This window comes from Gavialis gangeticus, unplaced genomic scaffold, assembly GCF_001723915.1.
Source record: "Gavialis gangeticus isolate Ggan-Ray unplaced genomic scaffold, GavGan_comp1, whole genome shotgun sequence".
NCBI classification, from domain to species: Eukaryota; Metazoa; Chordata; order Crocodylia; family Gavialidae; genus Gavialis; species Gavialis gangeticus.
This window is the reverse complement of record NW_017729022.1, coordinates 59885700-59903201: the sequence shown is the minus strand read 5'-3', so window position 1 is coordinate 59903201 and position 17502 is coordinate 59885700. Positions and strand designations below refer to the sequence as shown.

General features: G+C 44.9%; 1 protein-coding gene across 2 annotated transcripts; it reads right to left on the bottom strand.

Moving 5' to 3' along the window:
- Window positions 1-734: 734 nt before the first annotated feature.
- On the bottom strand, window positions 735-17479 carry POLR3H (RNA polymerase III subunit H). Of its 2 annotated transcripts, XM_019515104.1 has the most exons (7): window positions 17412-17479; window positions 16083-16214; window positions 12064-12160; window positions 5020-5106; window positions 4210-4273; window positions 3420-3627; window positions 735-2720 (listed from the first exon to the last, which is right to left on the bottom strand). In XM_019515104.1, the coding sequence occupies exons 2-7, from the start codon at window positions 16191-16193 to the stop codon at window positions 2667-2669; spliced, it is 621 nt and encodes a 206-aa protein (XP_019370649.1). In that variant the 5' UTR covers window positions 16194-16214; window positions 17412-17479; the 3' UTR covers window positions 735-2666. The 2 variants fall into 2 exon arrangements, with proteins under 2 accessions (XP_019370649.1, XP_019370650.1); XM_019515105.1 differs by lacking the exon at window positions 5020-5106.
- Between the last annotated feature and the right edge of the window lie 23 nt (window positions 17480-17502).

The window sequence follows — 17502 nt, the reverse complement described above, 5'->3', positions numbered from 1 at the left end:
CCCCCCCCCCCCCCCCCCCCCCCCCCCAAAAAAGAGGTGCTGACAGGCTGGGTTGCTGCAACTTATGCCCAGAAATAAGGGTGTAGAAATGGAAGGCCAGCTGCATCTACTTTCCAAAAACTCCTGCAAGTACAAAATGCTACGAGTCTTGCTGGTGGCCACTCCAGAATCCTATTGTCCCAGCTGTACTGAACAGCTAAAAGAACAAGTCTGTATGCCTATCCTGTAGCCACTATGTTACCACAGAACAACAGAATAGTCAAACTCCCCTGTTGAGTTGAGAAGGTGAGCTCACTCACTGGATCTTGCTAGTTCTCAGGCTGAAATCTACTATACCAACCTCAAAGTCACTGCAAGACCAAGTCATCAAAACTATCACTAGCTGATCTGTTAAGTATTGCATGGAATTGTACAGGATCCCTAGTGGATAAAGGTATGTACCAAGAACACCAAAGTGTTAGGATTAGCATGACCAATAAGTTAGCAGCACTGTTGTTCTTGTGTATGCATACAGCAGTCATTGGACACAGTCACTTGCAAAATTCACTTGCCATCACCCATTTAGGTTTGTACTAACCCTCTAACCTGAACATAAAACGTCAATCAAAGCTTTGTCCTGTAAGACCAAAAGCAATAATATTTGTACTATGTAGGTGAGTATATGGTTTGAAATTCCCAGCCTGGGAATATAAAGAATTACAGGCAGAAGCAGGATAATTCACATATAGGTAGTGTCAAAAGAAACAGTGGTAATACACTTTAAAAGAGGTCATGCTAGTAGTTCTGGCATATTAAGAACAATTTTAGCAAATAACTAAATGCTAGAGTTAGAAGCCTTTCCTGCTCCTAGAAATTGGTGCAGGCTCGAAAACAGCAACGTGAATTCTTTCTGTGGCACCAGGGAGAGAACAACAGAGTAAAATGGCACTGATGTACTATAGTGTCTCCCCTACATGGATATGACCATGAGGAACTTGCTACTTGGCTTTCTTCTGATAGGACTCTTAACACCAGTGGTAATTCTGGTCAGATTCTGGGGGTTTAGAATCCAGTGCCAAGTCTTTGTGACAGTATTTTCTCCTTCAAGCCTGGGACTAGTTCATGCTCCAAACTCTACTGCTTCCCTTTTTGATACTAGAAACTAGCTCTGCAAACAAATCCAGCCTTGTTTGCTATTAGCAGTCCTGCTTCCTGGCTGTTCAGATTAGTAATACTCAGGAAATTTGGTGCTTGGAAAGAGGATTTTACTGGCTCAAATGACTGCAAGAAGCTGGAGGTTTTCAAGCCCCCTTTAATTAAGGCTGTGAAGCAGGAATAGTCAAACTTAGAATTAAGGGTCTGTAATTGCATTGCAGGGAGGGTGCTGGTGACTCAAGCTTGGCTTTCATGGTTTGAGGTTTGCAGAATCACCATCCAAGGGAATTATAGTCCCTCACTGCTAAATGAAGCTGCTTCTTAGTCATGTGTAACACATCACAGTCCTGGCTCCATGCCCTGCACAGGCTCCCGCTGTTCTGTTCTCCAGCTGTCCTTTCACTGCTGTCAGACAGGGTGATGGCAGTCATTTGTTACTGGCCTCCACTGTAGAAAGGACAGGGCTAGTCTGAACAGTCAAACAGACTGTCTGCTTTCAGAGGTACCACTAGCTAGACTGTGGGAGACTTGGCTGTTTCCTTCCTGCTGGAAAGGAAGTTCAGTCTCTAGTAAAGCAGGATGGGTTATGTGCAGTCATCATCACTGTTTATTCATTTCTGGTATCAATACCAGCCCACCCACAGAAGCAATTGGAATTACAACCTTATCAACAGCCACATGGATCTGCTCCGATTGACAATTAAGTGATCAATTCAGGCAGACTCCAGTAGAGTTAAGCCTACTCAATATAAATAAAAATACAGGCCACCCACTGCATTATAGCATTTCAGCTCTCAGCAGCAGCCAATCGCTTTCAAGAGCTTAGACATAACAGCCAAGCTGCTTCCTGTTCAGCTGCTTCCTGTTCAGCTGCCCCCATACCAGCTTTGACTTGTGACAGAGTCCAAATCCCCTGGAGGGCTGACTTCCCCATGCATGGCCTGGACTCCCCTTCTTGCAGTTACCACTGCCTTCCTCCCACACACAGCAGAGATTACAAAGTCTATGAAAGACCAGCTCCTCCCTTTTCCCACATTTTGCCATTTCTTCTCCTGCTACCAAACCAACAGCAACACCTCACTGGATTTTTTTTACCATGGTTGTGCATGCAACACTTCCAACCCTCCCAGAGTCCAGCTTCCAAAGAAGCAGGAGAGAGTTAGGACACTTCTTCCAGGCACTCCAACCATGCATGGGCCTCTCCTTGCCCACTTTGCTAAACGCAAGCTCCTCTCTCACATCAGGAGAGCAAAGGCACCCGGATCTAGTTCTGCCTTCTCTTCTTAAGAGGTCCATGCTCCAACTGAGTTAGTTGCTGCTGGGCTTTCATTACAGGTCAGCCATTTCCAGTATATAACTTAACTTCTGCAGTTCTGATTGAGGTATTTCTTGAAAAGTGTCAGTCTGGTCAAAGGAAAAAATCTAGAGAAGCAAGCCCTGGTCTAAAGCAGGACATAGATAGAGAACATTAACTGGCTCCTGTGCTCTAAACCATCCATCCTCTGGAATCCCTGCAGGGCAGGTTCTGTCTGTTAACTGTTTGTCCACCATGAGAGAAGGCCAAGTCCTGGCTCACTGATTGATCCCTGTCAAGAGACATAATGAGAAATTAGCATTCATGATTGGCCAGGATTGAACACTTCACCCATCTGGATTAGTTGGGGAAAAATTCAGATACAGCCACCTTCTCCCCTGCCCACCTCCCCCTTGAGTTGTCTACTGGAGTCATCTCCCAGTCAGAGCCATGCTCACACTGAACTTTTGTGTTCCAACCTCATTTCTAATGCTTGGTGGACATGTTTCTTCAAAGAGTCTCTGCCTCACTTCCTGCACCCATGGCCAACACATTTCATCACTGACGAGCCAGTTTCAGGAAGCATCAAAAGTAGTTGAGCATTTTGCCTTCCTTATGCATCCTGTGTTGCCCTCATTCAGCCCTTTAGATCACAAGCTCTTCTGGGGACGAGTCATTTGGTACCATGCAACACTAGGTGTACATCATTCTCCAATTATGGGCATCAGGTCCTTGCTCCAGATCTCTTACCCTTCCTCTGAGTGCCCTACTTGGGAATCAGCCTTCAAGGTCTGAGCTCCACCCCAGCTGAAGCCTACTACACTGAAGAAACACACCAAATGCACAGGTGACCAAGCTCACTTTATCAGTGACTTCCAGTTTGTCATTCTCCCTGCCATATGTCCAACTGAAGGCCATAAGCTCCCTGGGAAAGGGGCACTCTGTAAATACCAAGCAGGGCTATGGTGCTATATGATTTACGCTTAGTTACCACAAGAGTGTAGGGTGCCTCCTTCTTCTGGACTTCTTCTGTGGCACCTGAAGTGGAGGTATCTGCAGAGCTTGGGCCTGTAGGGGATGTGTCAACAAAGGTCTCATCCACTACCCGGAAGCGGATCTCCTCCCCAATGTCCATGTACAGGTCATGTGCTCCTTCTTCTGTCTCATATTCCCATACCCACACCTGTTCTGCTTCATCACTGGTTAGGTCAACAGTCAAGGCAGTAAACAGTGATTGTGAGAACACAGTGGTCTGATCTCACTGTGATGTGACCAAACTCTCTTACAACCCTTAGTTTGAATCTTGGGATTCACCATTTTACAGCTATTTCTTAAAGTGCACCACATTACTTTCAGTACTGTCTATACAAATTCCAAGTCTCTGGGCCTTTTATCTCAAGGGCACACAGTGCTCACACTTCAAAGCATAAACTGGTCACTTGAAATTGGATCAAAAAAGAACACTCCCAGAGTCCTGCCCCTGTTTAGGTGCTTCACGTGGAGTGGGGGACACACAAGACTGGAGACAATTTAAGATGGAGTTAGAATCCAGCTGCTAGAGAGACTTTACTATTCACTTCTAGCAAGTGGCAGAGTCCTACTGGCTGTGACCCCATAGGGAGTTAGTTTTCTAGCAGTTGATCTCACATGCCCACCACCTGGCATGACATTAGGTACTGTTGTCAAAGTCTTCATAAAACAGTATGGGATGTGAGGGACTGGAACTACTGCAGTCACTTTCCTCCTTTATTCTACATGAGTCACTGTTGGTCAGAGGATACAATTTAGTAGGCTGCTGCAGAGACTCTGGAGGGATGATGATATCATCAAAGAACCCAAGAGAAACTGCAAAATGAAGAAACAGATTAAAAATGAAATTATTCTGTCACGAGTGATGGAGCACATTAAATGCAAGACACAGCATCAACTCAAGATTCATTTTTTCTATTTTGTTTTTTTTACAGCAAAACAATAGCAGTTATTGTAGCCTACCCCAACTTTCCCAGTAAATTTACATCTCTATAAATTCAACTTCCTATTTTTAGGGGAATTTCTCCCTGCTACTGGTGTGGGTCTCTGAAGTGCTGTCAAATCTACAATATAAACAAAAATTATTTTCCACTAACTCTTCAGATGCACAAAGTGATCTGAGGTTTTAAATACAATTTATGGTAGGCAAGAGACTTTGCACCAATATGTAAAGTAAGTGGATAATGCCCCTTTTAAAACAAGGGAGTTATAAAAGCCCAATTGTCTGAAATCCAGATAGCAAAGTAAACCCATGTCCTAGCTTGCAATGTGCTCACCCATCTATAAATATCAGTTATCAAATTCTTCTAAGACAATCAAATAGGCAACCAAATAAAGGGTCTGGGCAAAACCCTAAGGCCAAGCTGAAACTCGCAGTGAAATCAGATAACTGCAGGTTCCCATCAGATGGCATTTAGCCTCTATTGAGCCAAGCCAAATTAGGAAGTGATTCAGGATTCCAAAATTCATAGCCCAACAAAATCAATCTCATTGTTTACAGTTCTGAATTAACTCAGTGCCTGACAGCTATGATGCCCCCGATGTCAGAAGTTGCAGTTTACCATGAACTCCATCCTGACTACAGCTTTTAATATTCCCGATCAGAATCTCGTCCAGAAAAGGATGGAACACCACGTACCGAAAATGCACTGGAATGAAACAAAGATCATTGATGCCTTGCTCCCTTTGATAGCCAATTTAAAAAAAACAACCACCTGTCATGTACACATTCTCTCTAAGATGCTTTAGCACTTTTAATTCCAGATACCAACTAGGTCAAGAGCATGAACAAACAATACTTTAAAGTTATTTGCAATCAATATGCTGTGGACTTAAAATGGTTCATGTAATTGTATGGATTCATTACAGTTACTCTCACTAGACAACATCTACTTGCTGTGTCTTGTATTAAGTTCTCAAAGAAGAAACTATTTCTTTCTAAACACTACTTATTACAATGGGCCCTGTAGTAGTCTGCACTACTACAGCAGAAGCAATAATGTATTTTGCCACTAAAACACAAGTGCCACTGAGGTGCAAACACAGAACTACACTTAATGTTACTCAAGTTCACTCTAATATAAATACTTTTACTTAAGTCAATTTAAAAAATATTACCTATAATACTTATTAAAAGCATTTTTCCAGCACAGGAAGACACTGGAGAAGCTGAGATCCAAAGTACAATTAGGACAGAATTCATCAAGAACATGAAGGCAATGGAAAACCATGATATGAGAGAATTCATGATTCTAAAGACAAGGAAAGCGTGAGGTTAGCAGAACTAAGATACTACATGGAAGGAAGGGCAAGTCACTAAGGAGGCATACCAAAAAAGAGCAAGAACTTGCAGGGACAAAATCACGGAAGCAGAGATACAAATGGAGTTAGACATAACAAGGAAAGTTAAGGACCAAAGGGGGCTCTGTAAAGAAGTCTGTCACCAAAGAAGCTGCAGGTCCCCTGCTAAACAATCTGAGTGAACAGACAGAAAACTCACAAGGCAAGGTTGCTCACCAGCTACTGTGCCTCAGCCCTCACAAAGGAAAGCTAAGCTGCAACTGGGCAGCTAACAAAAATAACACAGACAAAGGGAAAAGACCGAGAGTCACAGTAACTAAAGGGAGCATAAGAGAGCTTTTGATTAGTTTAAATGAATTTGTCAGCAGGGTCTGGGAAATCTTTATACCAAGGCGCTGAAAGAACTGGCAGAAGGGATCTCAGAAGGAGCACACTTCCGACCACTGTGGTTTTAACCTCTATTTTTAAAAAGCCAAACAACCACAGGTGTTTTGGCTTTAAAAAAAAATGTCCAAGGTTGGCCTACTTAGGAAACAGCATCTCTACTTCATTAAGGCTGTATAAGTGACATTTTGAAATGAGTATCAATTAGGTTTATGTAGGACATTTTCAAAAATAATACAAAGTAACAAACTTCAGATCTAAATATGTTTTCAATGAATACTGCTATGTAGCTAGTTTTACATTCAACCACTGGGAAGAATGAGTTAGAATACGGACCTTTATGTGCCTGAACTGAATTATCCAGGGCAGAAAGTGAGCATTGACTTGCAGTTCAAGGAGTTTCCGGAATATGCAAAAATGCTTCAGAACGTTACAGAAGGTCCTCAACGGATGGCTCGGCCTGACTTCAATACCCAGGAAGTTACTGGAGCAAGTTATAAAGAAGTAGATTTGTAAATATTTGGATGAAGAAAAGCTTATTATTAGCAGCTAGCATGGATTTGTTAAAGCAAATCAGAACATCCAACTTGATCTTCTTTGACAAAGTAACTGGCTGAGTGGATGAAGGGAAAGCACTAGCTATAGTGTACTTGGACTTTAGTAAGGCTTTTGATAAAGTCCCACATGACTTAAGATTAATGTAAGTGATATCTCCAGCAAGCCCTTGCAGTCAAGGATGATTGTCTTATCTGTGGGTCTGAAGATGGCTGCCAAGGCCAACCTGGGCTCCACAGACTCTGCTGCAAGTCGAACACGTGTCTCCATGGGTAGCTCTGGATTCCTGATTCGGTCTATGATACGCAATTTCGGCCACTCCCACTTTTCTATCTCCTGTTGTCATTGTAAGGTTTCAAAGTACAGAGATCTTTACAGCAGACTCTTCCTCCATTTGGGGTGGTCCTGGGCAAGTTTCCCACAAGCTGATGTTGCATTTTTTCAAGTTGGCGCTGAGGACATCCTTGAAGCACTTTCTCTCCCCTCCTCTTGAGTGTATGCCTTGACTAAGCTGGGAGAATAAAACAGGAGTCTGGAGTTGGACATTCAGATGACGTGGCTGGCTCAGCAAAGTTGATGTCAAATGAACATTGCCTCAATGCTTGTGGTGTTTGCTTGTGAGAGGATGCTAATGTTGGATCATCTATCTTCCCACCAGATTCAAAGGCTCGACCACAAGCAGCATTGATGGTACTTCTCCAGCAACTTGAGGTGTCTCTTGCACATTGTCCACATTTCAGCTCTGTACAGTAAGATAGGGACCACAACTAAACAGTTGTCTTAAGCTTTGTTTTGGATCTGATGCTGTGATCTTCAAACAACCATTTCCTCAGGCATCCAAAGGCTTCGCTTGCACATTTGAGGTGATGTTGAACTTCTTAACTGATTTCAGCTTTCTGCAAGAGATGGCTTCCAAGGTACAGGAAATACTCAACATTCTTCAGAGTCTCCCATGAATCTGCATACCAGAGCCGGGGACTGTTCATTAAGAGCTTGGTGGTGCTGGAGGACCATAGTCTTCTGAATGTTAAGAATCAGTCCCTTTTCTTGTATGCCTCAGTAAAGAGGCTGATGATTGCCTGAAGGTCTGCTTCCAAGTGAGCAGAAACTACAGCATCATCAGTGTACTGGAGGGAGCTTGATGACTGAGGTCAGGGTGGTCTTGGTTTTGGCTCGGAGTCAGCCGAGATTAAACAGCTTACCATCTATTCAGTAGGTTAGCTCCACTCTCACTACAAACTCATTGGTGGTCAGATGTAGTGCTGAGAGGCGTGTTGGAGTCATGACACAGCTTTGCTTAACTCTCATCTTAACCTCAAAAGGATCTGTGATGGATCCATTACTGAGAACCACTGCTCACATACCATCATGGAGTAGGCAAAGAATGGTGACAAATTTTGGTGACAAACTTCACAAGGATCTTCCACTGTGCTTCTCAGTTGATAAAGTGTAAGGTTGATTAATGTAAGGCTGATACATAACTGGCTTAATAACCACAAACAAAGAGTTATTATATGTGGATCAATGTCAGAACAGCAGGAGATTTTGAATGGGGTTCCACACAGGTCTGCCTTGGTCTGGTGGTATTTATCATGTTTATTAATAATTTGGATGCCATAATAGTGTGCATCCTGATTTACAGACAATAGAAAACTGAGAAAGACTGCAAACAATTTAGAAGGTACAAGTAATATTTAGAAGGATTCTGATGCACTGGAAAGCTGGGCTAGAGACAGCATAGACAAATGCAAGATGCTATACCTCGGAAAGAATCATCCAAAGCATAAATACAACATGGAAGAAAAATGACTGGGTGGTAATATTACTAAGAAGCATCTAGGATTTTTGGTGGATCAGACACTCAATGAGTCAGTGATGTGATGCAGTTGCAAAAAAAATGTAAATGCAATTTTGGCCTGCATCAACAGGAGTATTAGGTACAAGACATGGAAGGTGAAAGTGCCTTTTTACTCAATGCTGGTTAGGTCTGTCTAGGGGACTGTGCAAGTGTTGGGTTCCATATTTTAAGAAGGACATGGAGAAGCTGGACAAATGTCCAGAGATGGGTGGTGAAAATGGTAAAGGGCAAGCAATATGAGGAAAGGTTAAAAGAACCAGGCATGTTCTTGGAGAAAAGGTGATTAATGGGAGACACAGAAATCTTCAAATATTTGAAAGGCTGCCATAAAGGAGGAGAATAACTGTATATTCTCTTGCCACAAAGTGCAAGACACAAAGCGATGGCTTTACATTGCAGTAAAGTAGACTTGCATTAGATATCTTCTATGATGCAAGAAACTAAATGGGCTGAGTTCTAGCGGGGAACACTGGGGGGGGCTCAGTGTATGTGCTGATGTAAATAGTTGCTTAAGTAGTTCAGTAAGAAGGACAACTAGATGGCCTTCTCACCCCAGGGAAAGATGGCAGTCTGGGCCTAGCAGCAGGGCCTGAAGACTGGCAGCACTATTGCTTTGGAGAGAACTTGGTACTGACCAAGATGGATTAAATTAAATTGATGTTTCCTGCTTGTTTTATTAATTTTAAATTAGCAGGTTTAATCTTGGCTTTCACTGTACTTTTTACTGACTGGTAATTATTAAAATTTATTGAGAAATACATCCTTGGAGGTAATACTATAATTCTGTAGCTGTTTTGTTGCAAAGACAGCTGTTTGCACCACAGAAAGAGAGAGCTAGGGGAGCAGAGAAAGGGGATTCCCAGGGGGGACAAAGTGGAGTCTGACGAAGAAAAAAAGGGAACAGAACTGGCACAGTAAAGACCATTTGCTTGGCCATAAGTAGTCTGCTATGCTGTTTGGGACATCGGCACTCTGCCCCACCCTTTTCCCAGGAGCTCCTCTTCCCAGGAGCTGACCAAAAGGAAACAGCTCTCTGAGGCAGGAGTGCTACAGATCACCAGGGACAAAATGCAGCAGAGTCTTGAGCCAGAGGCTTGTCCTTTGAGAAGCCATTCCAGAGCTGCTTTCAAGGGGTTTTGAAGAATGGAAACCTCATTCACTGGAGGTTTTCAAGAGGCTGGATACATTTAAGAGTACTTTGTGTTTATCATATAAACATAAGAGAACTCTACAATTCTATGACTCAATGGCTAGGAGCGTGGAAAAGATCCCCCCTCCCCAGCTGACGTTACCGTGCAGGCAAACCAGTGTCCAGATGCAACAACACCAACAGAGGAATACTTTTGCCAGCCTAGTTTTCTGCTTTCCAGGAAAAATCTTCTTCTGCCACCACACTGCACATTTCTGGCAGGGGGCTCTGCTGCCATGACTGTGCTGACACCGTTGTGGGGGCAGCACGTCCAAGACATGGGCAAGCCCTCAAGGCAGCAGGTGCTCAGCAGTCTCCTGTGCTCCTCTTTCCATTCCAGCATGCAAGATTAAGTTCTCAAAACTCAGCTGTTGAAAGGAAGGCTGAGCTAAGGGAAAACGAATGTGGTTACTGAACACCAGGTAGAGTGATACTTCCACTCAGAATGATACTTGCCACTAACGTGGTCTTACTGCTGTCCATCTGAACCATGCCCTGAGGAAGAGGGAAGCCAGATGCCCACCCCTAGATTTCTGCCTAATGTAATCTCTACCAAGCCCCAGCAGGGTGGGGAAAAAACAAAAAGAAAAATCAGTCATTTCTAATGTTTATCAACATTGTCAAAGTAAAAGTAAATACTTAGATTCGTTTTTAAAAATAAATCCATTTAAAATGCATGTTATGACAAGCCCCTGTTATAAGGCCCAATTGATTACAGTCTATTCCAAATATTAAACAACAGCATTAACCAGTACATATTCAGTGCTGAAATTAAAAAAAAAAAAGGTCAAACCACAAAACTGGAAGAAGTCCCTGACTAAACAACTGCATCCAGAGTTTGTTACAGCATAACACTAACAGTTTTGACACAGCAGAGATTTCTGCAGATATAAGGAAAGTATTTTTTTCATTTTAATTCCATAACTTGTTCATTAAAGGTTGGGGGGGGAAATAACAACTGGGATTTGAAAGAGCACAAAAAACTTTTTTCCTCTTTAAAAAATCTAGGATTAAAGCTAGTAGTGAAAGGGCAAGATCTACTAAGACTAAAACCTTAATGGATGGGGCAATCAAAAATAACTCGCATTGGGCCAGACCACAGAGCTATCTAGCCCAATAACCTCTCTCACACTGTGGCAAGGAGTGGATGGTAAGGGAAAATTTATATATTCAGAGCCTGCTTAGACTGAGCTGTCCCCTGCCTCTCCTCTCCAATAGCTTCTGGCATTATGAGGTCTAGGGAAACTTAATTTGGAGGTCACATCCCTACCATGTTTAATACCCCCAATGGATAATGCTGCATGGATCTGTTTGATCCCCTTCTGAATCTGGTTAAACCATCGGCCTTGAAACAATCAGTGCAATTTCCTCACTGCAGACAATCTTTCTCTTGTTCAATAAATCAGTTTTAAGTGCAAAACACGTTTGGGTAACACAGAAGTAAGTTTGTTTCTAGCACAATTAAGAGAGCTTCTTTAACAAATAAACATTTTAAGATGCTGCTGGCATGCATTTAACTGAATTATAACTTCCATCCAAATGCATCTTGGAGGCTATGAATAAATAACAACCTACCAAAAATGCATCAACATGCATTTTTTCTGGAAAATACAAAAGCTGTGAAACCAAATCAATACACAATAGACTACATAACTGCTTAAATCAGCAGGGGCCAACCTTTTTGGTAGGTGTCCCAGAAATTAGCACCAGAACCTCCCCGAGAGCCACTGATCCTCCTCCTCTGCTTTCTGCTCCCTGCCCTGTCTACCACTGTGCTGCCAACCCCTTCCCTAATCTGCTGTATGCCACAAACAGAGGCTGCCTGTGGCACTTCTGCTTCCTGTGGACCACCCTGGCTTAAATAATTGTGCATAGACATTGCATACCTTCCTGGTTAGCAAGAGTGCCAAATTATGTGCAAAGGAGGTATTTCTCAATACATTTTAATAATTACCCATCAGTAAAAAGTATAAATAAAAGCCAAGATTAAGCCTGCTAACTTAAAATGAATAAAACAAGCAGAAAACATCAATTTAATTGAATTCATCTTGGTCTGTACCAACTTTGCTCCAAAGCAATAGTGCTGCCAGTTTAGAGGAAAGGTCTGCTGGAGTATTTGAATGGGCCTGGCAATTTAAAGCTGCATTGGGTACAGGTAAAACATCAGCCTTTGACAGGGCAGGTAGAGTACTGTTTCTTTTGGCACCCCTACAGGGGCAGACAGGGCTGTGAAACCTGATTAATTCCTTTAGCTGTCCTCTTAATGATAAGCAGACACACTTAACCCAGAAAATCACACTAAGAAAAACAGCAGCAGACCTTTGGTGTGTGATGCACCATCTCCAGGGAATATGTAAGAATCCTCCAGCTTGGTGATGTCATACAGACAGATGCAGAGGCCAACGTTGTATACAACCTGCCCAGAGAAAAAGCCAAAAAGCAATAAATTCCAGCTGTCTAAAAGGGTTAATCTCTTTAAATCTCTCTGCCACACACACATCTCACTTTGTCTCAACCCCACTTTGAAAATGAAGCTAGTGTAGATGGATATCCAGCAGAGCTGTCACAAGGGAGAGTGCTTGTTGAATTCATGCCTCTGAGACTGACAAGGGCACCATGAAGGAGAAGGCTTCAGTTCTCTTAGGGGGAACATAAATACACATACGTTACTTTACAGGGACACCTCTGTGGGGGGTTTTGATGTGCTCTAAAGACAGCATCACTGCAACCTGAGATCTCTGAGAGGGCTGCCAAGAGTGATAACACGGGAAGAGGGAGCCCCATAAGTGGTTCAGATAACAAGCACCATCCCCAGGGGAGGGGTGGGGGGTTAGTACCATTGCCAAACCTAGCTCTTCCAAAGGCTAGATTATTGTCTTGTTGTACAGTCATGCCCTTGAAACCCTTTCTGGAAGGGCCTTCCTTCATTGACAACTCATGAAGATTATTAGCAGAAATTAAGACAGGCCTTCTTTGCCTTGTATCAGGGAGTACCTGACATTATACACAAACTGATCATACTTGGATGAGAGGGGGCATAGCTGGATTATAACAGTAGTTCTTTGAGAACCATGAAAGTATTGTTACTGATACACCCTTTGAGCTTGAAGTCTCCTTATTACAGGCAGTAGTAAGTCACAGCTTTTCTATTCATTCCCACCAATGGAAAACGGTTCTCCTGGTTTTCCAGATCATTTTTAAATATCCCCAGCAATGGTCCTTCTGCCATTTCTCCTATAACAGGGGTGTTAAACTCATCAAGTCCCACAGACTGAAAGAGTATCAGGATCCAGTCCATAAACTGGATTGGGCTCATGGATCCCCATCCTCTCCATGCTCCCCCTGCAGACCAGATCTGGTGCCTGCTCCAGCTGGTCTGAGATCCAGGTCATGGGCAAAACAGTCTGGCCACAGGCACATAGCACAGATCCCAGACCAGCCAGGGTGGGCACTATGCTGTGTGTGGTGCCTGCCTGATTGAACTGTGCCACACACAGCACCTGCTCTGAGAACCAAACCACACAGAGCGCCTCCTTCAGCCAGTCTGGGATCCACGCTGGAGCTGCTGCAGATTTCAGAGCTGCTGGGGCAGGTGCCATGGGCAGCACGTGTCCCACAGTGGGCACTGCATGTGGCACAGTGGTGGACACCCATGGGGTGGATACCACTCTTGCCGATCTGGGATCTGCACTGCACAGCATGGAGATCCCAGTTCCTATGTGGGGCACATCCCAGGCCTTGCCCATGAGATTGGTCTGGCACGTACCATGCCCAGTGTGGGTCTCCTCAGACCCAGGCAAACACAAGGAGCTGGATGATGGAGCTTTGTAGGCAGATCTGGTCCACAGGCTGTACGTTTGATACCCCTGCCCAAAAAGAACCTAACAGATTGCAGACACTTGCAGCCAGCATCCAAATCAGCAGTCGCCAAGACAGAGATGTCTAGTCTTTAATAATCTTTCCACATATACTGCTCTCTCCAGCCCCTGATCAATATTTTTGCTCTCCTTTGAATTCCCTTCCACATACTAATTGCACTCTGGGTTTTCGACCTTGCTAGAACTGAATGCTATAGCTCAGGCACTGTCCCAGCTGTAATGCAGAGATAGCTTATGATCTCCCAGTCCTATAACATGATGCCTTTTATATACTACACCATCTCGTTGATTTTTGCTGCCATATCACATTTCAAGTACCCACTGCAGAGAGAAGTAGATACTACTGCCCCTCATTCTTTTAAAGCCTTATTGCTTTCTAGTTGTCACCTTTGTCTTAATTTCTCTTTCAAGAGGTATTAGTTTGCATCTTCCCAGGCTGAATTTCACATTCCTGTTTCATACTCAGAATGTCAATCGCTCTCAGTTTCTTTTATTGTTTCTCGGTCCCACCTGGCATTCAGTTCCGTTAGTTTAGTATTACCTCCAAATATTATTAATATAGTCTTTACTAGCCAACTGCCCATCAAGAATGACAAGAGGGACAGGAACAGAGTGCCACCACCCCACACTGCTGCCACCTCCCAGAATGGGGGGAGAGAAGTTTGTCCCCTTCCATCCCCCTCTGCCAGCACCCCGCACCACCACCGACTCCAACGCCACTAGCCTCGCTTCACCTCCCTGCCCCAGGCCCTACTCCTCGGAGGTGGCAGAGTTCCCCCCAACTCCACCCCCTCTGTCATAGCAGTGCTCCGGACTTTGAACGGTTGTTTCACTAACCAATTGGAGTGCTCCAAGAGTGTCACGGACAGACAGACAGACAGACTAAGCCCTTTATTATATAAGAATTCCTCACCAGTTTGTTCTATATCATTGAAGAATATATTAAATAAGATCAGAGCCACAGAATCATAGACAAGCAGGGCTGGAAGGGACCTTCAGAGATCATCTAGTCCAACCTCGTGCCTGGGGCAGGATCATCCCTCTCCAAACCACCCCATACAATCCACTGTCTAACCTCTTAGCAAAATTACAGTCAACCCTGACACAGCACAAGATACAACACCCTAACCTGCCACAGATAAAGTGCAGGACCACAGCAGCCAACTTTCTGCTTCTGTAAAGATAGTTAATACATGCTCAAGAGATTCCAGGAAGAGGGCCATGCCCCCTGCTATAGAATAGGAAGGCAAAAACCCTCACAGTCTGTACCAAACTGATCATAAGGTTAAATTCCCTTCTGACCCCAAATATGGCAATTGGTCTGACCACGAGCAGAGGGGCAAGACCCTCTAGCCAGGAATCTTTCACTTTAACTCAGAGCAGGAGTGCTGGCATGCCTCAGTCAAAATCCCGAGCCCTGGCTGCATGCAACACCCAATGCCTCTGAAGAAGACTTAAAAAACAAATAAACAAAATCCTGAAAAACCCTGACACACAGCAGGGGAGGAGAGGGGGAGGGAGGGAGAGAATTCTGTCTCAGTCTCATGTGGCAACCTGCAAAGCCAGCACAGGAAATACCCATAACAGAACATAGGCATAGCTATGCCAAGATCATTCCCAACTAGCGTCTGTCCAAGTTCTTGAACAGCTCTAGTGGAGAGTCCACAACCTCCCTAGGTGTCTATTCCACTGTCTCACTGTTCTAACAGTGGTATTTTTCCAGATATCCAGCTTAAACCTACTTTGCTGCAACTTCAAGCCACTGGTCTGTGTTCTCATCTCTGCATGAGAGAAAAGGTGTTTTCCCTTTTCTTTATGCAGCCTCTCAAGTATTTGTAGACTGGTATTACATCCCCTCTTAAGCACCTCTTCTACAAGCTGAATGTGCCTAGCTCCTTCAGCCTTTCCTCGTATGATTGGTCTTCCAAGCCCTTTATCATTCTTGTCTCTTACCTCTGGTCCCTCTTTAACTTCTCCACATTCTTTTTAAAACGTGGAACCCAAAACTGTATATAATACACTAGGCAAGGCCTAACCAGTGCTAAGGACAGAGATACTATCACCTCCCGTGTCTTACACCTAATACTTCTATTAATGTGTCCCAAAACCAAATTTCCTTTATGTGCAGCTGTTTCACACTGCACACTCATACTGAGTCTGTATTCTACCAAGACTCCCAGATCCTTTGCCACAGTGCGTCCATCCAGCCAGGTATCACCCATTTTGTATTTTTTATTATTCTTCCCGAGGTGTAGCACCTTGCACTTGTCAATGCACCTTGCACTTGCAGCTTTCCAATCCGTTGAGATCTTAAACTGGTGCCCCTTTGTTTATGGTGCCTCAAGCACTTCAGTCTCTGTGAAGATCTTCATGTCTAAAGTCATGCTGAAACTTTATTTCTAATAGTCATCCATGGCTGCCAGGAACTCTGGGTCATCCATCCTATACTCAAAGCTTTACCTTATTGGCTAACTTCTTGTTCAGCTCCTCTGCGATGGAGTCATTGAGTTTTCTTTCAAACTGCCAGGGAGGAATCCGCACTGTATCAGTCATCTCCACTAGGACAAACATGGTGGCAGGCAGCAAGTGTCCCTGGGGACAGACCATGAAGACCAATGAGACTGGAAAGACTCTTTCTGATTAGAGGATGCCTAGGATCATTTCACACCTCAAAATGGGTGGGGGGAGGATCTGGAAACACATCCAGCCCCTGCACTGTAAACCCTTTACCCTCTTGGAGTATCAAAACCCTGTCAAGTCAGCATATAAACTCAAGCGGCTCAACTACAAAGCAGGACCATCTCCCAAGAATCACTTGGCAGGAGGCCCTGCCCGAGACACCTCAAACAGTAGCTTTCTTTTAGTACCCAGAGGACATGCTTATTTTCAAGACTCAAGCTCAGTCCTTTATCAAGATGAGCTCATTGGGCAGAAATCATCTTTTCTTTATGTGCAGGTAGGGCCTCGCAATGGGCCTCGTAACATCCCCTACAACACGGGTAACAGGATGACAGGTAAGGAGGGGGGGCACCACCCTTACTGAGATCAACTTCTACAAGCCCGAATCACGGTGGCAGCTCACTGCACCCTTTTCTGTCTTCCTAAGCAAGGGTATACTGCAGCACTGGCTGCTACATCCAGATCTGGCACTGCCTGCTGACAACATGGATTTGGGTGTCCTGGGTAGGAAACCGCACAGGCCACGGGCACGAGTACTATTCATGAGGAGGAAATAAGTGGTATGCGCTAAGGTGGGGAGGGGAGGAGAGGGGCAACGTGTGCACACAATATGTGGCAGGCGCAGCCTCTGCGTGGGGCGCACAGCACATCGGGAAGGAGTGTCCGCCCGGCAGCACAGCGTCAGGTAGGGCAGAAAGCAGAGCAGTGGATCTAGCAGAGAGCAGAGGATTGGGCAATGAGCATATGACAGGGATCAGAAAGCAGAGCAGCAGCTCGGACAAGGGGCACAGACCAGAGCAGCAGATGGGGGAGGAGCAGACGGGGGAACAACCCAAGCCTACGTCACAACTGACGCACAGGGCGGGGCCCACCGTGCTCGCGGCAGGCGCCGCGCGCCCCCTGCCGCAGCTCAGGGGTAGGGAGAAGCCCCGCCCCTCACACGCACCCGGCCCCATGCTGGGGAGAGAGGGGAGACCGGCGCGAAGCAGCCGGGACAGAGCAACCCCACGCTCAGCCACAGAGAGAGGCCAGGAGCGGCCTCTCTGGTGCCGCGGTGCACGACGGGACGCAGCGGGACCGCAAGCCTGAGCCTCTTGCTGTGCATCTTACCAGCAGCACGCGCGGAGCTGCAGCAAGTAGCTCTCCCGGTCTCCTCAGTTACTTCCGGTGGGGGAGCCAATCACCCTCCGGGGAAGGGCCT

Bases quoted from the DNA above. Each gene is read 5' to 3' on its own strand.
- POLR3H (XM_019515104.1), bottom strand. From the start codon at position 16,193: ATGTTTGTCCTAGTGGAGATGACTGATACAGTGCGGATTCCTCCCTGG. The intron at 5,107-12,063 runs GTCTGCTGCTGT...GTTTCATTCCAG, and splicing joins TGGTGCATCACACACCAAAG to TGCATTTTCGGTACGTGGTG. The intron at 2,721-3,419 runs GTAACTAAGCGT...GTCTCTTGACAG, and splicing joins AGGCACCCTACACTCTTGTG to GGATCAATCAGTGAGCCAGG.